The sequence below is a fragment of the Gopherus flavomarginatus genome, chromosome 6 (assembly GCF_025201925.1).
Source record: "Gopherus flavomarginatus isolate rGopFla2 chromosome 6, rGopFla2.mat.asm, whole genome shotgun sequence".
Classification (NCBI taxonomy): domain Eukaryota; kingdom Metazoa; phylum Chordata; order Testudines; family Testudinidae; genus Gopherus; species Gopherus flavomarginatus.
Window position 1 is genome coordinate 92,137,410 of NC_066622.1, and position 25,806 is coordinate 92,163,215.

Below are 25,806 nucleotides of genomic sequence, written 5' to 3' on the forward strand. Positions count from 1 at the left end.
TCCCTAATCCTTTCAGCTCCTCTAATAGCCCTGCTGTCTGGCTGTTCAAATTCAGCCTCCAGATGTTGAACCTCCAAGGTTCATGCCTGAGAGAAGCTTTCACCCCTTCTGATTAACGTACTCGGAGGCTAGGTGGACTGGTTCCAGAATTGGAATTTGCGTCCCATCTATCGCCTCTCCGCAGTTAGGGAAACCCATTTGTGGAAAGCCAGACACAATGTCATGCATGTTACCCAGAGTCTCGGTTCTTCGGAGCAGGATGCAATTAATGGCACTGCAAACTTGTATCAACACGATTCCAACAGTAGGCTTTCCCACTCCAAACTGATTCACGACCGATCGGTAGCTGTCTGGAGTTGCCAGCTTCCAGATTGCAATAGCCACCCGCTTCTACACCGTCAGGGCAGCTCTCGATTTCATGTCCTTGCCCATCTGAAAGTTCTGCAGCCACTGCTCATCATCCCAGAGTTGCATGAGAATGTGATCCCACCATTCAGTACTTGTTTCCCAAGCCAAAAAGCAGCGTTCCCCAGTGGTGAGCATGTCCATGAATACCACAAGCAATCTTGTGTCGTATGCGTTACTCGAGTCGATATCATCGGAGTCCTCACTATCACTTTGGATCTTAAGGAGTAACTTGATTGCCAAACGTGATGTGCTGACGACACTCGTCGGCATATTCCTCAGCAGTTCGGGCTCCATTCCCGCAGACCAAAAGCGAAGACAGAGCACACAGCACAAAAAACGTTGAAAGATGGCGCCAAATGTGGACAGAAGCAGAGGGATTTCTGGGATGCGAACCAATGCATCACGGGGTGTTGAGACAGGACCCAGAATGCCCCGCACCCTTCCCACAAGCCACAGCACCAGAATGGGAAGAGGTGCTCTGTGGGATAGCTGTCCATAATGCACCGCTCATTTGTGGCAAGTGCCACCAATGTGGCCACATCAGTGCGCTTGCAGCTGTCAGTGTGGACAGACTGCAGCGCTTTCCCTTCTGCACTCTCTGAAGGCTGGTTTAACTCAGAGCACTCTACATCTGCAAGTGTAGCCATGCCCTCAGTATGTAACACCAGCCTCATGGGGAGGATGCCCTACCTGCTCTCTGTGCCCAGAAGGCATCAAGGACTCAGAGCTAGGATCAGTACTCTCCTGTGCTTTGTACGATTACGTAAAACAGCATGAGTTATGGCTTGTCTACGCTGGCACTTTACAGCACTGCAACTTTCTCACTCGGGGTGTGAAAAAACACCCCCCTAAGCGCAGCAAGTTTCAGCGCTGTAAAACGCCAGTGTACACAGTGCACCACTGCTGGGAGCCACTCCTAGCATTGATAGCTATGCCTCTCGTGGAGGTGGGTTTTTTAGAGTTCCCAGCGCTGTGCTGTTATTACATAAGGCACGCTGAAGCACTGCTGCAGCAGCAGTTTAGTGTTGCCAGTGCAGACTAGCCCTTAGACTCTGTGCAAGTTGTGCATTAACTGTTTCACAATTGCTGCATGCCCCTGAGAAGGTTAAACTGCAAACCAGAAGCTTCAGACCTTTGGGGTTGAGTTCTGGGAGAGGGATATATTCAACTAACTGGAGTATCTCGGGGGGCGGGGAGGGTCAGGCCTAGGAGTCTATAGCAGGTGGGCTGTGGAGCTCCATTTCTGAGAAGGGGCAGCAGACAGAGTCACTGCCTATGAAATGTGCCAGAAAGGCCCAGGTAGGAATCAGTACTGGAGCCTGCTGAGATTCTAGAAGCTCAAAACAGCCAGTGATCCAGAGTAGCAAAGGTCTGGATTCCCTTCACAACAGTGCTAGTGGATGGACAAGATGGGACACTTGTGAGGACTGTGAAACCCTGTTTCTGCTCATAACCATGGAACTGCAACAGGAAAGTGGAAGGATGGTGTTACATACATGCCTAATACCGCTAACTAGAGAAATTCAGAACCTGGGATAGCTGTGGCCTGAATAAAGATGTAATCAATGCCAAAGCCTGCATTTTGGAGGCAAATTTTTCATCATCAGTAAGGCATACATATTTATAACTATCTTTAAAGGTGGTTACACTTTTGACCTTTTAATGTTGATAAATGATGAACCTTTTGAAGCACAGACTTACTCTTCCCTGTCTTCACTTTCCATACCATCTCTCACACATTTAGGTTCTCAACATCTTATGTCTTGATATCTGGAACCCTCAATTTGTAGGAGGTGGAAAGACTGACCTCTTCTTACCCTAATGAAATACTGTGGTACAGTAAAAGCAGTAAAGAGTCCTGTGGCATCTTATAGACTAACAAAAGTATTGCAGCATGAGCTTTCATGCATGTCATGCATCCGAGGAAGTGGGTATTCACCCACGAAAGCTCATGCTCCAATACTTCTGTTAGTCTATAAGGTGCCACAGGACTCTTTGCTGCTTTTACAGATCCAGACTAACAAGGCTACTCCTCTGATATGTGGTACAGTAAGATCCAGCTAAATTATGGCTTCATTTTTCCTCCCATCTATTCTGGCTGGTGATAGATTTTGAAGAAGCAGATTTACACAGATGAAAAGGTCCAACAACAAAAAGCTGGTAAGATATTTTCAAAACTTTGTGTGTCAGCAATTTTTGATTTTTTAAAAGGACCCACAGAGAGGAACTTTTAAAGATGGTCATGCGCACACTCTTCCACTTCCTTCCCTGTGTGCTGAAATACCCCCGGCAGGAAATGTAATGAATGTGAAGAAACGGAATTTGAATTTGTACTAACCTCCCAGAGTCAGCTGTGCAACCAGTCTGTTCTTGTCTGGGGTCATTTTGTGTTCATAAACTCTTTCGCTAAAATTTAACCCATAGAAAAGGTTACAAAGCAGTGTTTGCAGGCCCTGCAATACTAATGCTGCTGTCCTGGTAGCAGTAGGCAGTGTAAGAACTATTTCCAGCATTGGTTGCTAGGCAACTATAATAGCAGCCTGTGGATTCACTCCCTGCTCTGTTCTATCCAAAGAGTGTGCAGAGAAGCAATAAGATTATTTGTGCTGTGCACATTTTGTGCTTCTGGTTCCGATATGTATTTTGTTGTGGGAAACATGTTTGAAAGGATTATGTTGTTGTTTGTCCACAATATAATACAACTGATCTGGGCCTGTGAAAGACTGATGTCTTCCAAATGTAGTTCAGAAAAAGACACCATGTTGATGACACTACACACAGCTTATATTATGTTTTAATTCTTCATGTCCTCTCTTTTTACTTTCAGGCAAACTACAATATTTAAAACAAAGGAACATAAGAAGCAGCTTTGTTGCTATAATTCTGGCTCTCTCACCAGCAAGGAATACTATAAAAATGAATTTATAATTGCTTAAATGGATGTGTTTGTTGGATATTATATATTATTTGCATAGTGCTCCAGAAAAGGTACAGATTTCAGTTTTAATTACTCAATCTTGGTTATACATTTCTTTTATAAGTTTATTGTAAATTCACTGATATTTTTAACAAACCACTTATTTGAACCTTATACCTCTAACTGCCTAGGTAGTTAGCTGATTTTTTAAAATAAACATCCCAGTTCACAGGTACCCAACCTCTTAAAAATCAGTACAAAAACGGACTAATGGAGTGTTGCTTTTCAAATGCAATATTCAGAAATAATTGTTAAGATTAGAATTTGTCTGAAAACATCAAATTTTAGCTATGTTTAGGAACAGTACAGGTACTCAGTTTGAACCAAAGGAGCGTTTAAAGGGAAAAAAATTCACACACTTCCTTGTATCTATTCCACTGTGCCTAGATATTTAAGAACACTCAATTTAAAACCCCAGAAATGTCTACTATAGGAAAAACTTTTTTTATAAAGCATTATTTAATATTATACAATTTGCTATCATGTTTTCCGGAAAAGGCAAGCTTAACATTGTGTCTGCTGAAAGCAAAAATATACATACCAGCCTGCTACACTGAGATTTTACCCTCATAACGAGTAATTTTCAAGTCAATGTATTGCTTAATACATAGTTGAGTTTTCTGTATCGTACTATATTTTCCATTCAGTTGCGCCCTTCAGTATTATTAACCTACATATTTATACACTGATTTTTTTTTGAATACTGGAAATTCCTTATGATGAACTCAAACATTGTGAAACTCAGTTGTAGTGAGGCAAACTCTGTCCTGAATTTTGCAATTCATAACAATGTGCAATTTGCGGTTTTATTTATAGTGAACCTCTGCTTAGTGTGAATTTCTGTGAAATATACAACTTCACTGTAATATACCACAGTATTAATGTTTTATAGATTGGAATGTGTTTGATGACATAACAGTATGCATAAATTTGTTGTTCTTCAAAGAAAATTTTAGATAAATACAATTACTATCGTGCTATCATTTTCAAGTTGGGGCAAAATGGTGCAGTGCTGTAGAATAATATACTAGATAGATATCTGACGACACATTGAAATCTTTCAGTCTACAATAAATGCAACCATAAAGTTAGACCGTTTGGCAATCTCTGCACAAGAGAAGCCCCAGAGATAATTAGCAGGACTGGTGAAAATCAGAACTTAAGTGAAATTGTAAAGCTGCATGGGGAAGCATACCCGACTCAAACTAATATTACTGGGTAATTTTCTAAATGCTTGCAAGTTTTTGTTTTAAAAAAACTTAATATACATTCATACCACACATAACAGTATACAGTACACCTTCACTATAATGAACCCCTGAGGATCCAAGCCGTTTGGTCGTTATAGCCAGGGGTTTGTTACAGGGCTGCAGGGTGGGGAAGTGGGAGAGGACTGCTGACATCTTGAGCCTGGCAGCCAAACCGTTTGGCTCCTGTGGGGCCCCTGCTGCTTACAGCTCCGGGGCCGGAGCTGTCTGCCCCCCACCCACCCCTGCTTGTGACCCCAGGGTTCGAGAAGTTGTCTGCTCCCCCTCTCAACCCCTGCTTGCAGCCATGGAGGAACTGTCTGACCCACCATTTGCAGCCTTGGGGCTGAAGGAGCTCTCAGCTGCCTTGCTGCAGAAGGTGGGACTGTAGGTGAGATCCAGGGACCAAGTTCTCTATAGTCTAAGGTTTACTATTGCACAGGGCATTATAGCGAGGGTGTACTGCATGTTAATGGGAAAATATAAACAGTTTTAAAGTACATCTACCATATTTTGGACCCAACGTACAAAAAAATGTTGACCATTTGTCTTATGCATCACATTTCATACTCACGTGTGTTCATTATAGATATATAGTAGAATAGTGAATGTATAGCAAACATTTTTATGCCCACCACTTATTGTATGTAACAAGACGAAATTTACATGCCATTGCTAAACTGGTTTGCCTCAATACTCTGCTTAAGTTTGACTTTTCCCTAGAAGCAAAGAGTCTTGCCATAACAAGGAAATACTCAACTAACAGGCCTGACCATCCCAGATTAATGAATGAGAGTTGCACTCCATCACACACAAAATTTTCAGGTAAGAAATAATACCTACTATGTCCTTTATACGGCAATCAAAATAAAAACTGCAGGTGTGTGACTGGTAGGCAATCAAAAATTGTAGGGTGGTGACTACTGCATTACATGTTCAGGATCTTGTAGGCACAAATTATAAATGAAGGGCCTCAGAGCAACTTCTTATCGATTTGTGAAGAAATGGACTGACTTCCAAGCAGCACCAATACAGACATGAAAAATGGAAATCTTATGATGACAAACATAGATGTATTACATAAATGCACATATGAAGCGCAAGATTTAGTAACCAAGTAAGAAGATGAAGGTGCTATAAGAATCACCAGATGCTGTGATTTAGCTAGTATCTGTATCCCATTTTTTTGAAAAATAAGTACATTTATTGTTTGTGAAAAGGTTCTGGATCTACTATCACAGAAACTGAAGTTTACTATCTACACAGCAGATATGGGTGGCGTAGGAATCTGTGGCTCAAAATTCCTCAGTTAAAGTGCCTCTAACCCTGTTCTGGAGTGAACATACTAGAAGCGGGAATAATTTAGTTCTTCTTCGAGTGATTGCTCATATCCATTCCAGTTAGGTGTGTGCGCACCGCGTGCACGTTCGTCGGAGAAACTTTTACCCTAGCAACCCTAGTGGCTCGGCTGGGCGCCCCCTGGAGTGGCGCCACTATGGCGCCTAATATATACCCCAGCCGACCCGGCCACCCTTCAGTTCCTTCTTACCGCCCGTGTCGGACGTTGGAACTGTGGAGTACGGCTTCGCTGACCTCCACACTCCCTAGCAGCTCATTTTCTCCTTATCATTGTTATACCGTAGTTGTAGTTAATTATTGTGTATATATATATATAGTTATACAGTCAGTTAGTTAGTGTTAATAGTGTAGTTGTTAGTTATCGTTTGAGGGGATCGGGGATCACCCCCTTCTCCGCACCCGGAGCCGGAGCTCGTGCCCGGCTCATCGGGTTTCAAGCAGTGCTCAGCTTGTCACAAGCCTATGCCGGTTGGAGACCCCCGTGACTCCTGCTTAAAGTGCCTCGGGGAGTCACACTTATCGGCTAAGTGCTCGATTTGCAAGTCTTTCAAGCCGAGAACCAAGAAGGAGCGGGACATTAGATTAAGACAGCTCCTTATGGAAGCGGCCCTGACACCCCCGCCCTCGGCACAGAGCACAGGCCAGCCGGTAAGCAAGGGCACCGCCACGGCACCGAGTGCTGCCACCAAGGACTCATGGCACCGGGCCCCGCCGGCGCCGAAACTGGCTCCGAGCCGCTTCCTCTCCCCGAGGTCAAAGACGGCAAAGGCGCAAATCATCCCGCCAACATCCGCCTCGCAGCCAGAGCCTGCGCCAAAGCTGGACCGGCCAGCACCGATACCTGCCGCGGCACCGACTGAGCCAGCACCGTTGACTCTGACCCCACGAGGGCCGTCGAGTCCGGCACCTGGCGGCTCCCCGGTACCCACCGTGGTAGAGCCTGCTTCACCATCTACCCCGGAGACGTTTGCCGCAGCGAGGGATCTGATTGCGATCACCGAGGCGCCACCGCCCTTACCCCCGGCACCGCCGGTGCGGGTACTGCATTCAATGGGCAAGCCGACCCTGACCAGACCAGCTTCGGTCAGCGTAGCGAACCGGCACCGCTCCAGATCGCGGTCCCGCGGACGCTCTCCATCGAGACGTCGTTCACACTCTCGACGGCGATCTCGGTACCGGCATTCACCTAGGCACCGTTCAGGCTCCCGGCACCGACCTTCACCTCGGTACCGCTCACGCTCCCGGCACCGGTCAGGCTCCCGGCACCAGTCGACATCTCGAGCATCAACCCGATACTCGTGGTACCGCTCCAGCTCACGGCACCACGGCGGGCACCGCACCTCCAGGAGCAGGTCGAGACAGAGAGACTCGAGATCTCGGTCGACCTCCCGGCACCGAGCCGGTCGCAGGTCCCGGTCTCACTCTCGGCACCGTCACCAATACCGGCACTGGTCACCACAATCCAGAGGTGTAAGGTCTGTGGGAACTTCGGCTCCAGCTTTCGCTGCTCCACCATGGCCGTCCAGAAGCATGTCTGCATCCTCCCAGGCGGGTAGCTACTATGACCGGGACCAGGATCCCGAAGTACCACTGGGAGTATTCCAGGACCCCCGCCCGCAGGACGTGGGATCCCAACAGTGGGGTTTTTGGACACCCTGGGCATACCATCAGACCCAGGGAGGCCACCTGCCCCAGACCCATTCTGCCACCTCAGATCATCGGGTACCAGAGGCCACTGTTTCCCGCCCCCCCGCGGTTGAGTCGGAAAAACAATTGCCACCAGACTCCCCAGGTCAGCTGGAGCAGGAACCAGTCCAGGAGCAGGAGACCACCCAGGATGCCCTCATTCCCGGAGTATGCTCCTCCTCCTCCTCGCCAGATGAGGCCGTGGCCAGGTCTTCAGCTTCAGGGCCCCCACCGACAGACCTCAGGGCCCACCAGAACCTCCTCCGCAGAGTGGCCCTTAACATCAACCTACCTGTGGAGGAGGTACCAGAGGTTGAGGACCCAGTAGTGAGCATCCTCTCTGCGGACGCTCCTACCCGAGTAGCCCTCCCATTCATCAAAACTATCCAGTCCACCGCCGATAACCTTTGGCAATCTCCAGCCTCCATTCCACCGACGGCTAAGGGAGTGGAAAGGAAATACATGGTACCCTCTCGGGGGTACGAGTACCTGTACGTCCACCCTCCTCCCTAGTTGTCCAGTCCGTCAACGACAGGGAACGACATGGCCAGCAGGCACCGGCCCCCAAATCCAAGGAGGCTAGGCGGATGGACCTCATGGGTCGCAAGGTGTACTCAGCTGGGGCCTTGCAACTCCATGTGGCCAACCAACAGGCCCTATTGGGTCGATATAACTACAATATATGGGCGGAAGTGGGTAAGTTCTCCGAGCTACTACCCCAGGACTCACGCCCGGAATTCAACGCGTTCCTGGAGGAGGGTAAGAAGGTGGCCAGGACCTCTCTACAGGCCTCCCTCAATGCGGCCAACTCAGCAGCCAGAACCTTGGCCTCGGGAATCACCATGAGGCGCATTTCCTGGCTTCAGGCCTCCACCCTACCCCCGGAATTGCAATATACCGTCCAGGACTTACCCTTTGACGGGAAGGGTTTGTTCTCGGACAAGACGGATTCCAAACTACAAAACCTGAAGGACAATCGAGTCATCATACGCTCGCTGGGGATGCATACCCCTTCCACCCAGCGTAGACTCTTCAGGCCCCAAGCACGCCGCCCATACTTCCCACCCCGCCAGAGGCAGGACTTCAGTAGACGGCGTGGCCGGGGGGGCCGCAGATGCCAGTCCAGCTCCCAGGGAGGCCAAAACCAAGGGCTCTCCAAGGCACCACCGGCCCCAAGTCCGGCTTTTGAAGGTGCGCCTGGGGACGGCGTACCAGCCTCAAGACAGGATCCTTCCCCTACCTTCTCCAACCGCCTGTCCCACTTCCTCCCGGCGTGGTCCCAGTTAACATCAGACCGTTGGGTACTGCGCACGGTGAAGCAAGGATACCACCTACAATTTGCTTCCTCACCCTCTTCCCGTCCCTCTTCAGGGACCCCTCTCACGAGCAAACCCTCCTGCAGGAGGTCCGATCTCTCCTGGCAGCAGGAGCTATAGAGGAGGTACCTCTAGACGAGAGAGGGAAGAGGTTCTACTCCCGATATTTTCTGATTCCCAAGTCCAAGGGAGGTCTCAGACCCATCCTAGACCTGCGGGGCCTCAACAAATGGATGCTCAAGTTGAAGTTCCGCATGATCTCCCTGGGAACCATTATCCCATCCCTGGATCCTGGAGACTGGTATGCGGCCCTCGACATGAAGGATGCGTACTTCCATATTGCCATCTTTCCACCGCACAGGAAGTACCTTCGCTTCACGGTCAGACACCAGCACTTCCAATTCGCAGTCCTACCCTTCGGCCTCTCCACGGCCCCGAGGGTGTTTACCAAGTGCATGGCCATCGTGGCCGCCCACCTCCATCAGCGGCAAATCCACGTGTTTCCGTACCTTGACGACTGGCTCCTAAAGGGGTCCTCCCAGTCGCAGGTGCGGCAGCATGTCGAGGTGGTTACAGACCTCTTCTCCCAGTTAGGCCTGCTTCTCAATGCCGAGAAATCCACCCTGGTCCCCACGCAGAGGCTGGACTTCATAGGCGCGACCCTGGACTCTACTCAAGCCAGGGCTTACTTACCTCAGCCCCGTTTCCAGACTATCGTCTCGACCATACGGAGCTTGCAGGCCTCCACAATCACCTCAGCTCGCACCTCTCTCGCACTACTGGGGCATATGGCCGCATGTACTCATGTGACAAAGTACGCCAGGCTCCGAATGAGACCCTTCCAAACGTGGCTTCATTCGGTATTCCGCTCGGGCAAGGACCACCTAGACATATTGGTGACAGTCCCTTCCGGCCCCCTCCGCTCCCTCGACTGGTGGCTGATCCCATCCCTAGTATGCGCGGGGATGCCGTTCCATCCACAACCACCGTCGATGACTAACAACCGATGCATCATCCCTGGGTTGGGGGGCCCACCTAGGGCACCTACGTACCCAGGACCTCTGGTCGTCCCAAGAGCTGGCACTCCACATAAATGTCCAGGAGTTGAGGGCAGTCCGCCTCGCCTGCCAGGCGTTCCAACAACACCTGCAAGGCTGTTGTGTTTCCGTATTCATGGACAACACAACGGCCATGTACTACATCAACAAACAGGGGGGAACCCGTTCGTCTCCCCTATGTCAGGAAGCCATTCGACTCTGGGACTTCTGCATAGCCCAGTCGATAGATCTAGTGGCATCCTTCCTCCCAGGGGTCAGGAACGCACTGGCGGACAGACTCAGTCGATCCTTCCTATGCCACGAATGGTCGATCAGACCAGATGTCATCCATTCTCTCTTCCAGAAGTGGGGATTTCCCCACATAGACCTATTCGTGACCAGGTCCAACAGGAAGTGCCAGGAGTTTTGCTCCTTTCAAGGTCTCTCTCCCGGGTCGATCACGGACGCATTCCTCCTGCCATGGACCCATCACCTGTTGTATGCCTTCCCTTCGTTTCCTCTGGTACACAAAGTCCTGTTGAAACTCCGCAGGGACAAAGCGCGTCTAATCCTGATCGCACCTGCGTGGCCCAGACAACATTGGTTTACCACTTTGCTGAATCTGTCTGTGGACCCTCCAATCCCCTTCCCTCTCCACCCGGACCTGATCACACAGGATCACGGCAGGCTCCGTCACCCGGACCTACAAGCCCTCCACCTCACGGCGTGGCTCCTGCATGGCTGAACACGGCAGAGTTGAGCTGCTCCGCACCGGTTCAGCATATCCTCCTTAGCAGCAGGAAGCCTTCCACCCGCTCAACGTACACGGCCAAGTGGAAGCGCTTCTCTTGCTGGTGTGCTACTCAGGGTGTGACCCCCTCGGAGGCTCCGATTCCCACGGTCCTAGACTACCTCTGGTACCTTAAGCAGGAGGGCCTAGCGACATCCTCCTTGAAGGTACACTTAGCGGCCATATCTGCCTTCCGACCAGGAGAAGGTGGCCGCTCCGTATTCTCCCACCCCTTAGTCGCTAGATTCGTTAAAGGCCTGGAGCGTGTCTACTCCCCCCCATACGCCGCCCTGCTCCTACCTGGGACCTTAATTTGGTCCTAAACAGGCTCACGCTTCCACCATTTGAGCCACTGGCGACTTGCTCGCTCCTGTACCTGTCATGGAAGACGGCCTTCCTGGTGGCCATTACATTGGCCAGACGGGTCTCTGAGCTGAGGGCTCTCACAGTGGACCTGCTCTACACCGTTTTCCATAAAGACAAGGTACATCTGCGACCCCACCCGGCGTTCCTCCCTAAGGTTGTGTCTGCCTTCCATACAAACCAGGACATCTTCCTCCCGGTCTTCTTCCCGAAACCCCACTCTTCTCGGAGGGAACAGCAGCTACACTCCTTAGATGTACGCAGAGCACTCGCTTTCTACATTGAGCGAACAAAGCCGTTCCGGAAGTCTCCTCAACTGTTTGTGGCGGTCGCAGAACAGATGAGGGGTCTACCAATCTCCTCTCAGAGGATTTCCTCCTGGGTGACTGCATGCATTCGCGCATGCTACGATCTAGCTCGTGTCCCATCTGGTCACCTCACAGCACATTCCACGAGAGCTCAGGCGTCGTCGGCAGCCTTCCTGGCGCACGTGCCTATCCAGGAGATATGCCGCGCAGCGACCTGGTCATCGGTCCACACATTCACCGCACACTATGCATTAGTCCAGCAATCAAGAGATGATGCAGCCTTTGGTGTAGCAGTTCTAAATACCGCCACATCTCACTCCGACCCCACCGCCTAGGTAAGGCTTGGGAATCACCTAACTGGAATGGATATGAGCAATCACTCGAAGAAGAAAAGACGGTTACTCACCTTTGTAACTGTTGTTCTTCGAGATGTGTTGCTCATATCCATTCCAAACCCACCCTCCTTCCCCACTGTCGGAGCAGCCGGCAAGAAGGAACTGAAGGGTGGCCGGGTCGGCTGGGGTATATATTGGAGGCCATAGCGGCGCCACTCCAGGGGGCGCCCAGCCGACCCACCAGGGTTGCTAGGGTAAAAGTTTCTCCGACGAACGTGCACGCGGCGCGCACACACCTAACTGGAATGGATATGAGCAACACATCTCGAAGAACAGCAGTTACAAAGGTGAGTAACCGTCTTTTTCCTTGCCTATTCAATCTTTATCCTTTCTGCTAAGACTAAAAGGATGTCAATTGTGCTGTTTTGTCTGGCTTGAGCACTTGTCATCTTGAAACTGGACTAAGAAAACAACCTCAGTTCATCCAGGCAACAAGACAGATTATCACGTTAGATGACAATGTGTTTTATAATAACTGATCTGAGAAGGAGTCATACCAGTGATCTACAGGTGAAAGGTTCTAGAAACATCTATTTCCTAATAAGTAACATTATGATGAATATGCTCATTATCTTAATTACAACAGAAATGAACCAGAGATTGAAGCACAGGATATGAAATTTGATGGAGTCACCCCACACAGGTTTAAATCCTGCTTGTTTTGACCGTCACCAGGATTTTGGCACCTACGTGCCTAAATACCCTTTGAAAATGAGATTTAGACTCTTAAGTTAGGCAATGCAGCAATCAGCAGAGCATGCCTAAGTACCTTTAAAAATCGGGGCCAATGGGGCTGTAACTAAGTGTTCAGACTACCATCATGATGTGTGCCCCCCCCCCAAAAAAAGGGGGGGGAGGTGAGTCTAGTTTACCATAAAGCTTTAAAACAGTCTAGGATTCCAAACTGAAAACACAACATTGTTAGAGTCCAAAATGGAAGGATGAATATATTTAGGAAGGATTAAAATAGATGTATGTTTGCATACCTGGGTTCTTAAATTCTCCATTCAGAAATGGGTCAATGGCATTTTAGAACGAGCAGGAGAACAAACTTTTCTCCTGAACGCCACAACTCTTACCTCTGTTGTTTCTAGAATACAAGATGGAAGGCATTTCTAAAAAACGATGAAAATAGAAACTAGTTTAGACTGTATGCTCCTTCAGGCAGGGAAGGAGCTCTCATTTATTTTTTCACAGTGCTCTGGGGCACCTGTCATTGGCCGCTTTTGGAAGACAGGGATACTGGGCTAGATGGACCTCTGGTCTGACCCAGTATGGCTGTTCTTATGATGTATTTTACTGAAGGATTCCATTATATCCTGGGAACACTATCATTCAATATTTTTATGCGCACAGTCTAAACAAAATAATTGGTCGAGATTGCACTGTCCCTGGAAATGGGGGGACGGATACGATTCTGAATACTGTTCACAAAATACATGCCAGTAACAGCTTATGATTTAAGTCAATAAATAATTACTGTAATGAAATCTTTGTTCAAGTGGTCAGTGAGCTCAGCATCTTGGTATACAGCACACAAAACATATGAAATGTATCCAGTCAGATCTAAAATGTAGGGTTCCATCAGTATATTAAAAAGTCTCTAATTTCAGTAATCTGTTGGTTACCATGTCAGTGAAATAGTAATTTAGATTCTTATTGTAACCAAGTAATTTTAATTTGATGGTTCATAAATTGTGGATCTCAGTCCAGCAGTGGACAGCTGAGATGCATGGAACAATAATTTCTCCCTCACTCTTAGTGGTGACCCTCTCCCTGTCAGAAGGAGGAACACTGAAGGCAGAAGTTAGAGAAATCTTATACTAGTGTCCACTATATGTTATTGCTCATACTAGAGAGACCAGGTAGGTGAGGTAATATCTTTTATTGAACCAACTTCTGTTGGTGAGAGAGAAGCTTTCAAGTTTCACAGAGTTATTCATTAGGTCAGCTTTGTGTAGCTCAAAAGCTTGTCTCTCTCTCACCAACAGAAATTGGTCCAATAAAAGACATTACCTCATCCACCGTGTGTCTCTAATATCCTGGGACTGACACAACTGTAACTCTGTACTGCTCATACTACGCCTTTTCAGTGAAAATAAGAACTCAGTTTCTGAGATCAACAATCTGGCATAAAACTCCTCTCTCTTTAAAATAATAAGTCAAATATATGTGAAACTAACTCCTCTTATGCAAGAAAATAAGAGAGACTGAAATGTCTTCTAAAGACAAAATCAAGGATTAATAACTCCAGATAAGAAGATGATCCCGATTCTAGTGTAAACGAAAAACTCCTAAACCTAAAAGCAGTCTTAGACAAAATTCAACGCAGCATCTTTAACCTTCAAACACCTATTTTAAAAATTTAATAGATACACCTCTACCTCGATATAACGCTGTCCTTGGGAGCCAAAAAAATCTTACCGCGTTATAGGTGAAACCGTGTTATATCGAACTTGCTTTGATCCGGCGGAGTGTGCAGCCCCGCCCCCCGGAATGCTGCTTTACTGCGTTATATCCGAATTCGTGTTATATCGAGTCACGTTATATCACGGTAGAGGTGTACAAATGTGCTACAAGATAGTGTATCTTACTTCTTTCCATGCCGTAATTATAATAGAGTATTAATTGTAAATAATTATTATGTAGCCAGCATTTCATGTGACAGGCACATTTTTCAAGAACTACTTTATTACGTCTATATTGATTTAGCACCCTCAACAAAACTCACGATTTTTTGGGGCAAGAACAAAGCCTCCGTGGCACCTATCCACTACAATTTTTGCATAGACAGGTGACTGTCAATTGACCAGAAATCAGATTGCTTTACAAGATGCAACATTTTTCCTATATATTCACTTTTGCTTTGGTGTAAATTTGCTCAGATTGTTCTCTGGGAATCCAAAAGCAACCTACTGCCAAAATAAGGATGCTTGCCACAACTAGAATAGCAAGATTGGAGGAAATAAACTCTCTCTCATGCAAAGCAAAAGACAATTATAGCAGATATTTTCTTAATGAACTAAGAACATGTTGACTCAGACAAATAGTTTTGAATTTGTTTAGGTACCTCATATATTAGTGATTCACGATAAAAGCATCAACCATTAAGTGAACTGAAAAATGGAATTCTATCTACATAGGTCGTATTTCCATTTTATTTCTTTAAGTCATGTATTTGGAAAAAATACTACAGTAATTCTGAAGGAAGGAGGAACATTATTGTGGTGTTGATCAGCCATTAACAATGTCTCTCAAACAGACTCAAAGTATTAACTTTGTATATCCTACAATAGAGAGACAGCTTACGGCAACTTTGCACTGGACTGATTACAGTCAGAGTAAAAATATATATTTTATATATCAGTATTCTATCCCTTTATATTTAACATGGAAGAAATGTTTTGAAATCTTATCTTTAAAGAAAATCAAATCATATTTTTCTAAGGATTCTGGTGTCTAGATCCCACACAAACACCATGTCTTAAACATATACACATACTGAAAGTACTCCAATTTATTAGGGCTATGATTAAGAAATCTGGAATGCTGGAATTGTGAAAACAAACTTAAAAACAGCAGCAATTATCCATTTATGTCACCCATGAGGGAGGAATCAGACTATTTTTAAAAAGAAAAACTATTGTAATTCAATCTTAAGAAAACAACAATAAATAATCAAATATAACTGCACTACTTGAGTTTCAATGACCAAAGCACAGCCCCAGAAGAATAGACAATATACTGTTATCTACTCCATAATTAGCTGCATTGGTTAACTTTTAACACAAGTTAGCAATTTTATTTTGAAGGAGGATCTGTGACACGTGTAGTTTTTTTCCCTTTCCAGATTCGCCACTAAAGTCTGTGAAATGGTGAGCACTTTCTGTTTCCACTGATCAACGGGAAATGAATGGGCTCAACATTACACAGGATTTGGCCCATAAAAAGCTTTTTAAAAATAAGGCACATGGGATTCAATTAAACTACATGACTTGCACTTGTACGCTACCCATATTTCTTACCTGATAGGGCTGAAAGGCACTATCTTCAGTTACAAAATCCAGTTGTTTGTCCACAAGGAATTCTACTGCAGTGATTGAACTGTACACACTTTTTCCAACCAAGGGCTTGAATGTCTGAAAAAATAAAATTAACAAAAGCTAAGAATTTCAAAGAACCAAGATAAGATTTGGCTCCTCCTTTACTCCATTGTTCCAGCAAATATAAAATCATGTATGTTATTTATCAACCAATGTTTCATATGATAACAGCCATTATTTCTGTAATCAAAAACCGAGTTAATGATTAATAATCTCTTGCTTATTCAGAACAGCTAGTCATTTAAGATAGGAACCTGAACATATTTTGCTTGTTTGTTTGCGCTGTCAGTAGAAAGACATGGGTGAGAACACAGAACTGCAATACATAGTCTTCCTTGTCCACATCCTTGTCGAGCAAGACTGCATTTACCACAGAAGATCAATGTTCCATTTCAAAGCACTGGACTGTACTCTAGCTACACAGTTGCATATTCAGGTCGCCTCTTTCAGCCTGCAGGTCAGGCTTGCACAGAAGCATCTGCTTAAGACAACATGGTGGAAGGAAATGTAGGCATGAGATTGCACCCTTCATCTCTGCTGAAGTCTCTTCCACCATGTTTGGTCAGTTTCCCCACTCTTCTGTTTTCTGCGGCTTACATTGCCTCTCCTACTTTCATCTTCCCTTCTGCACTCCCTCCAAGCTACATTATTCCTTCCCCTACCAGCAATCAGACTCAGCTGCTCCAACACAGCAGCCTCAGACAGAACAGCTTTTAAGCCTCCATTGACATGCTCTTCTCTCTCCTTGGAGGGCTTCTTCCACACTTAGACAGAACTATCAGCTCCTGCACATTGACTCAGAGAATGATGTGCATGTCCCAAGTGGAAATTCTGCTGCCTCCTCTGGCCCCAAAATGCTCTGGAACGCTCCTATTTAGTACAGGAAGGTGACTCTTACAGAGAATGAGTGGGAAGAAAGTATAACTGGGGAAGAAGGTTCCCCTTGGTCACTCTGATTGGTGGGGGCAGAGTTTCCTGGACCAGAAAAGGTACAGTGACAGTGTGACTGGACAGGGGTGTACCAAAAGAAGGAGTTTGATGAGAGATTGGTGAGAGGAAATACCGGGAAAGTGACTGAGGGTAGCGGAAAGAGATATGATGAGGTTGTGAAAATGGGCTGACAGCAGAAAGAGGAAGTGATTTAAGAGACTGGGGGAAGACAAGAAAGGGAACTTTCAGCAAAGACAAAGTGCATAATGCAACGGAAAAAAAGTGAAAAAAATAGATGAAGAAAACTGTACAAGATAGAAAATCAGGAATGAGGGAATACAGGCAATGAAAGGAAAATACATCAAAACAGAGAGCATAAGGTAAGTATACAGGAGGAAAAAGATAAAAAATAAGAAACAACACGCATACACTCAAAATGTATATGCCACATATGTGAGAGAGTGTGTGTGTGCAAATGAGGGTGAACAGATAGCTAAAATAATGTGCCTGGGACAATCACACACAGAATTTTACTTCGGTCACCTAAACAGTGCAGCAATCATAATCTACACTGATATGTTAAACATGAAACGAAAAACTGGGAGCTAGCATCTCTGTAGCACCACTCTATTAAAACGTTTAAAAGCTCACCAACCAGGTAGGAGCTTCTCCAAAATGAATCACTGTTCCACAATATGACATGTTGAATCTGTCTCTCCAAAACCCCTTCCTCCTCCCTTTTTTTTTTCCCCCCCCCCAGTTGGAGTGCAAATCAGAAATTTCACACTTGGTTTATTTATCCAAATCCAAATAGAAATATACTATGAAATCATCCTAAAAAGAGACTTAATTCTTCTTGAGAAAGCATACACTGTACTAATAACTTCTCTAAAATAACAGAAATGGAAACAATACCCCACCCTCTTAAACACTTCCTTTTAGATTTGTTTTAAAGTACAGAATGAAGTCTGCACAAAACCCAACTGGAAGGCAAAATTAACTTCACTGTTATTCATTTACAAATTAAGAATACCATCACCAGAGGTTACTTATGTTTTATTAGAGTGTTGTCTTGTTACTATTATCGGTAAAATAAAAAATAAAAAATCTGCAGAGCTTAATAGGTCTGACACTTACACAGCAAATGAGGAGATATATTCCCAGAGCCATGTATTAGTTTATTTTAACTACATTCTATTCGTGGGAAGAGAGCTACTTTCTCTATATTTACCATGCAGATTTAACATGCTACGTTGCTCGTTTCTGTATTTTCTTAATTATAACCCCTTCTATTACCATCTTTGAGAAGGAAAAAACTCACCAGCCAGTCAGTAGTCCTCAAAAGTATGATAGCTATAGGAGATTATTTGTGGGAGGGGAATGAAGATGAGAAGGGGCAGAAGGAAAGGAAGAGAGAGAAAGGAAAGAATGTTCTGGAATGTTGGGCAATCATGGATCATCAATGGTTGGTAATTACGTAACTTCTAATACTTTACAGAATTCCTTTACTCAAGTTGTTTACATATAATTGACCTTGGAATTGTTAGTCCTCTGAGTCAGTAAAAAATGGAGTTCAAACCCTATAATCTGGAACAAACCACATGTGCCAAATACAGTTTTAAAGAACAAGCAGATTAATTTAACAATTCTGATGGTTTAGTTTTTCTATTTACTGATTAGCATCTGCATATTTACATATACTCTTCTACTTCTTCAAACTGATTTCTTTACATTGCCTTGAAAATTTAAGTCAATAAAAATGATCCTGTATCCATATATCTGTACATAGAATGTAATTAACTAAAAACAAACAAACAAAAACCTATCTGGAGTGTGACCTAATGTTAGTCTTTTGAGCAATATTACATAGTAAGTTACATATAAAACACTAGTTTATCTGATTGCATGTATTGTATGAACTGATCCCAAATCATGTATCTGTGAATGTGGTTCTCTACTCAGAAAAGTAATTTAATACCTACTAATTTAGTTTCTCAAACCCCCTTAATAGGCCAGCCCAGACAGTCTGGGAATATAAGTCCTCCTACCCGCAGACAGACAGAAAATAAACCAAAACTGTGCAATGCCACATGTCCTTATAACAGAGGTGGAAGGCCAGCTGAATGTGCTTAGTTTGAAATTTCCCAAGCAGTAATGGAAAACATTCTTATATAAAACATCTCTAAAGAGAAGTCAGAATTCTTGGAAAAACAATCCAGATTCCATCAACTGAGTGAGACTCCTGAACTGGAATATAGTAAGGGATTTGGAGAAGCAAAGCATCAAGTAAAAACACTGTCATTCTTCAACTGTTTCTTCATTTTTCTACCTGCAAGCCCAGACAGTGGGAATTCCAATAAGCAGTATCCCACGCCACAGAAGACATAAAATGAGTTAAAAAAAAATTGAGACACTAATCAACTACAGCATGTGTAGGACTCAGCGACCAGAGGTTAGCAAGTCAAATATATAGTGACAAGAAAATATATACAAGGGAAGTCCAAGTGGCCTCTTTACAGGACTGTAGAGAAAACGCTTCTTTACAAACCACAGACTAAGTCTCTTGAGAACCAGGTCTATGTGCTGGAAGTAGGAAAAACTGAACATCTTCAGCCTGCAACCAATTCTCCTTTACACAGGCAACACCACATAGCTTTCCCTTTTTATTTCTTGTAGCCATACACTTCTAGGACTTAAAACCCTAAAGGCCTCAATTAAACAAAGCACTTAAGCACATAGTTAAGTCTATATCTATTCAAAACAGCACATAAGCACATGATTAACTTTAAGCAACATAGGACTTTGGAGTTCTTCTGAATTGGTGCCTCCTCTCCTGTTTACTTTTACTGCATTGTGATCCAGGGATTCGCCAAAAGAAGTTCCATGAATACAAATGCCTTAGTTTCTTTATTACCAATGTCTTAATACTTAATATATATAGTGCCTAAAACTGACTTGCTCCTTCCTTATATCAAATAATGATTAACCTAACTTTGTATCAGTGCATGCAGCAAAGTACCTGCCTGGAGGGGGCATCTAGCATAGCTCTCAGGTTGATAACACCATGCAACTTTCAGGTTTTTGTGACCTTGATGCAGAAACTGGGTGGATTAACATATTTAAAAAATTACTCTCATTGCCTAACAGGGGTTCTCAAACTTTTTCATAATGTGAGTCTTGTAGAAAAATTCCCCTCACCTCTGCAATCATACAAATCACCTCTCCCATTTATGATCTCAGTACCCCTATAACAACTATAGATATTGCTCACATAAAGTAGTAGTATCAAGAAAACATATAATGTATTTTTAGATTTATTTAACCCAATTAAGCAGCTGGAAACAAAGTACTCCACTACCATTTGATGAGCTGGCTCTCTGAAGACCATCAGCAAGAGCACAGAGGGCACCAGTGGGGTCCATGGACCTTAAACTTGAGAACTGCTGTCTACAAAATATTATTTTTAGAATGTCTACATTATTACAGTAGCTAATTTTCATTGCAAGGAATACTCAAGTTCTAGCTAAATAAATAATTCTGTGGTTAGTTCATTCAGGTATGTTCAAATATTCAAGATGTAATAATAATAATTCATATTATTCAGGAGAGTATTGAACTCAAATGCCTAAAGCCCCACTCTTCATCTCACACTAAGGTCATTTAGGTATTATTCTTATATGGTATATTGGCCTTGTTAAAATACCCATTTGCCTAGTAAACATTTACAGCATTTTATCCATTAAAAAGTATTGAAATTAAATAACAGTTACTGTTTTTAGCTAAAAGTGGTAACGTTAATATTCACCAGCTTTTGCTTTCTTTAGTAAAAAAAGAAAACTTCACACATTTTTTGTTTAAACTATAATACTCAAAAAGAGCATATACACTAGTTTTATATATGCTAGTAAGATAACACAAACACTGGCCCATTCTCATTATGCGGCTTAATAATTAAACCTCCAAGCAGCTATATTTTTTTTGCCCAATAGCTGTTTGTTGCCATGATTTATACAAAGAAGTAATTTTATCAAGTAGCAAAAGATAAAAAGATAAATAAAATAAGATTTGAAATACAAGTTTATTTCTTATAACCCCTCTCTCATACAAGAGCCACACTTTTTTTGTATTTCCTGTGAAAGAGCTAGTCATTTTCCAATTTGAAAAAACACAATTTAGGGGACATCCCAACTTTTCGACTTAGGTCAATGAGAATAATGTTTAACAACTGTTAGTACTGGCTAAAATTAGAAACTAAAATTATTAGAACCTCAGGAGTAATTAACAAGAGTTTCCTATTTTTTTAGGCCAAACTGGTGGGGCATTTTTGTTTTTGATATATCAAGCTGTGATGTACACAAATTCCTTCAACTATTATTTAAATAATTTGTTTCTACTATAATACACTAGTTCTACAGTACTAAATGACTTGAATCTACAAAAAGGTAAGCTAGATATTTACGTTTAAGTAACTGCATTGATCTTAAATACTTTAAAAATACATATATATTTTTTACTTACATCTCATGCACACACTTAAAAAGCCATGACACACATACCTTTATGTTCAACTAAATACATTCTGACATATAAATTTATTTTAGTATTTACTATATACACTAGATGGATTTTCATCTATGAATAATTTCCAACATGTTAAAAAAAATGAAGGGCACTTCTAAAATCATCTAAATTCAACATAAGTGGCACACAATGTATCAATTATTCATCTAAATACTTAAGTCATCAGAAGCACAATTACATATTCTACTGACATGTCAACACACCATCTTCATATATGAAAACAAGAAATTATGTATGCATTTATTTTAATAAAGCAAAACTTAAATTCTGCTAACATTATTCTGGCTTTTCCAGTGAATTATTACTAAATATTTTATAGGTCTAAGTGCACTGGAATGTAAAGAAATGTAAATAGAACACATGCATAAGTAAGTAATTCAAGACTGGGCAGATCTATCATTCTGCTAGGTACTTCTACAGCCTTAGGGGGCTGCCATCTGACAAAAGTCACTATGGAATACAATTCTGGCCACAAAACTGTCTAGAATTCAATACTACTGCAGAAGACTGTTAAAGTAACAGAAAAATGGCTTTTATATTCTATATTCAGAGCTGGAAAAGAATATCTAACTACTGGTTACACAAATGGCACTAAGGTGTCCACTAGCATATCACACACTGAATCAAACTAAAATAAACTCCCAATAGTGTGTGTGGATGTTCGCCTTATTATGGCCTACCACTACATAGGAAAAATGCTTAGAACAACTGTATCCTGTTTGGAGCTCCATGCTGTACTACATTCCATTCACATGAGAAAAAGCAGACCAGATGAGCCTTCCCTGAAAGGCATTTTTAAAATAAATCAGCCACAGTCCTTACAACACAATTGAGCTGCTCAGCACACACCATGTTGAAAGCACGCTATTTAAAATGTAACAGGAAATACATACATCGTTAACATTATTTTTTCCATGATTTTTTAATTTACAACTGTACTCAATCCTTTTAAGTATTTTTAGAAAACTACCTATATAAAAATCGGTTTCTGTTGACAACTTTTCCATCTCACAAATACAAGGTTTGCAAACAACAAACATTAATATAACCAATACACTAATATGATACGTTAAATAAAATTTGCAGTTAGTGTCCTGAAGGAATGTCAAATCTAATCTCTCAGCCAGTTAGGGGTTTGGGACAACCACCAGAGTCGCTACAAGTGGGGTGCTACAAGAAGGAAAAATCAGCATACCTGGAATAAAAATAAAACTATTTAAAAACACTGAGTGAAGTAAGGGTAACAGCATACACAGGCTACCAGCAACTTCTTATACTGTATCTTATTTTTTTTTATATTACTCCTTTGTAAATGTCCTATGAGAACTGAGTTTTATTAAAAACTATCTTTAAAAGTTAAATACTGTATTGCTACATTTCTAAAACAGAGAAATCTCAAATAGCCCATTCCACACTCAGTGAAGAAAAATATTCTACAACTAAGAATTAATAAAAGACCAGAAAAGAACAAAATATAAATCTTACTTTGTCCTCGATAGTCTCAAAGTAGCCTTCTTACAAGTCATGGCAGTCATATAGCTGGTAAATCTCCCATTTGTTCTAGAACAGTGTTTTCACAGGGTCTCACACACTCATACACACCACTTTAGTCTTCAAAATCAAAAGAAAATGGTTTTTAATCAACTATTTCCGGAATCACTTGCATCTTCGACACTGAACATTCAGAAAAGCTAAGAGATGAAAACCAAGCCCAGGCTGTAACCTAACAAGTATTCGACGAGCAAATCCTGTCTCCGACTCAGCCCTGGCACGGAGGCGGATTACAACTCGGTCTTTGTCATCAACAGTGTGGTGTTAACGACTGAGAAATCCTGCAGCTGAAGCACTACTGCGTCCCCAGATCTGGGTCATGATAATTTCTGCCGAGGCCGCTTACATAACCTAGCAGACACTCCAAACAGACAGCACAGCCAGACAGCAGATAGATATCCACAGAAAAAAGCCTCTCGAAGGATACTTCTCTCTGCCTGGAAAGAGTGCAGTAGATTCCAACAGCGCAGACACCCAAATGAGAAACCAGCTCTTTGCTTAGGGCATGTTGAAAGAAGGGAAGAGGCGGTGCTCTGTAAACTGTAACTAATCCCCCGTCACAGGTGGTGATGGAGTCACTTCCAGCACGAGTCACATTACTGATTACTCATCTGGCTGGCCAGAGAGAGTGGGTCATAATTTTAACTACAGACAAAACCAGACTAGTGGCGAGACTGACAGCTCAAGTTTACCGTCCTTGCCATACAGCAAATGCAAATATCAAATTTTCACTTTCCCGATTTACTTGAAAGAGACAGGATATAAGAATACAAATGGCAGGCCTCTGGTGTCTGTCTCGCTCCTAAAGGATAATGTCAGTTTGGATTTTAACACCCCAGCCATTCTACAATTTTATAGAAAACGGCTACTAAACAATTCTGATTTCCTAAACCGTTTTAGATACAAGAGCAGTTATTGGATCTAACTTTCAAAACAATCTAATCTTTGTTAGCAAAGATAAGTAAAATGCAATTTGTCCAGTGTATTAGTATTTTACAAAATCTAAATTTTCTCTCTTTCAAATCTCTGTGTAATAAGCAATGTAAACAGCTTTGAGGCTGCTGGTTTTTTTTTTGTTTGTTTTTTTTTGTTTTTTTTTTTTAAGGAACACACCAGAAACCTAACTTAGTTTGCTGTGCAGTCACTATTATTATTATTATTCTAAAAGTGCCAACAAATTGCCCTAAAACTGTGGGAAAAAAAGATGGGTGCAGGATAATAGCTTTAATACAGGACTGATTTAAGACCAACAACCACTCAGATCAGAAGAGGGTAAGGTAAATTATATTCATAGACGGGGGATTAAGCTATATGTAATTTGCTGCTACAATCCCACCACATTACAAGATGAAATGGATTGTGAAGTCTGGCAGGGTTTTACTATTTGGAAGCCCTTTAGTTTCCCACAATATATGTTAACAGCTTATAACTGATGCAAAAGAAAAGGGGAGTTTTAAGTATACATTTTTTCCCTCACTTTCTGATTACAACCACCTACCTGCTCTCCGCTGACAAATACTTACAACTCAATAAAAGTGTGTGTTTCACTGCTACTGTACAGGAATTACCAACTTACATGTACAGTTACAAACAAAAAGACATGACAGATTTTATTTGATAACTTGCCATAACTACTGTAAGTTTGATTCTACATGCTATGTGCTTTTATTAGTTATCATTTGCATTAAAAACAAAACGAACAATGCACTAGACTTTCTAAAGAGGAAAAAATGTGTAGGGTGCAGCATTTAATATAAAAAACTGTTTCCAAATAAGTTATTCTAAAATTCAGCAATTATGCTCATAATCCACTCTTTGGTTTTAGTTCACATACACAACAAGTAGAAAAAATCATAAGGAAGGTTGGGATTGCCAAACGTACAGGCATTATTTTCTCCAAATTCTTTAAACAAAAAACATTGGCACATTTATTTTATGGGAGTGGGGGAAGACATGTAATTTGCCAAGAAAATAATATGAAATCAATTTTTGACTAACCCTGTTCTCATACTGAATTATTCCAAATGACAGCTGTAACAATTAATTGGAATGCAATAAATATACCAAAACGTGGAACCATAAAATAATGTGAGGGTAAAAATTAAAGGTGAAATGAAAGGTCTTTTGCCCACTAAAGACATTCTTCAGGGGTAGGGTTTCTTCCATAACTGTTAATGATATCTTACACACAGAACCCGTGCATCAAACCATCATATTTGTACTCACTTTAGGACATTACCTAGCCTAAATTAAGGCTGCATAACTGCACTTTAATTCAAGGGGACACTTATCCTCTCCTCAAAAATAATCTGAGTTTTAGTATTTCTTGGTCTTCTAGGCCTGCCAGTTCCAAGTGATAGAATCAGAAGAGCTCAACTCAACTGCCACATATGGCAATCGGGGTTTTAGGAATATCAGGAATGTTTTAAAGACATTCCTCATACCTGAAGACTGGATAATTATTTGATTTCAATAGCTAGGGAAATCAATTTAAACAGGCTACATGGACCCCAAATTACATCGTTAGCAGAACTCATCCAGGGGAAAGGTGATTTCAAGGGGTCTATTGGACTAAATGTAGCTGTTCACAATCAGAGTTATCTGAATGTGCGGGGAAATGTTTAGGAGGGATGGATAGTGCATTCTTCCACCACTGACAGATGATCAGAGGTGGAAGGTCTCCTAGATATACTTGGCCCTGCCTTAGTACAGGGGGCTGGACTATTTGACCTCTTGAGATCCAGTCGTACATTTC

The 25,806-nt window shown here is 42.9% G+C and overlaps 1 protein-coding gene across 16 annotated transcripts in view; it reads right to left on the bottom strand.

Annotated features, from left to right (window-relative positions):
• The window catches only part of JMJD1C (jumonji domain containing 1C), a 306,949-nt gene that overhangs the window by 98,239 nt on the left and 182,904 nt on the right, over nt 1-25,806 (bottom strand). For 12 of the 16 annotated variants that reach the window (XR_007775055.1, XR_007775056.1, XR_007775054.1 and 9 more), the window contains one exon: nt 15,912-16,025. Coding sequence is in view for 7 of the 16 variants with exons in the window: in XM_050958280.1 (XP_050814237.1) it covers nt 15,912-16,025 (114 nt within the window). In the remaining 9 variants the exon portion in view is untranslated. Of the gene's footprint in view, nt 1-14,310; nt 14,487-15,911; nt 16,026-22,985; nt 23,566-25,806 lie in introns of those variants that run through there. The other 4 variants (XM_050958287.1, XM_050958286.1, XM_050958285.1 and 1 more) reach the window with 3 other exon arrangements.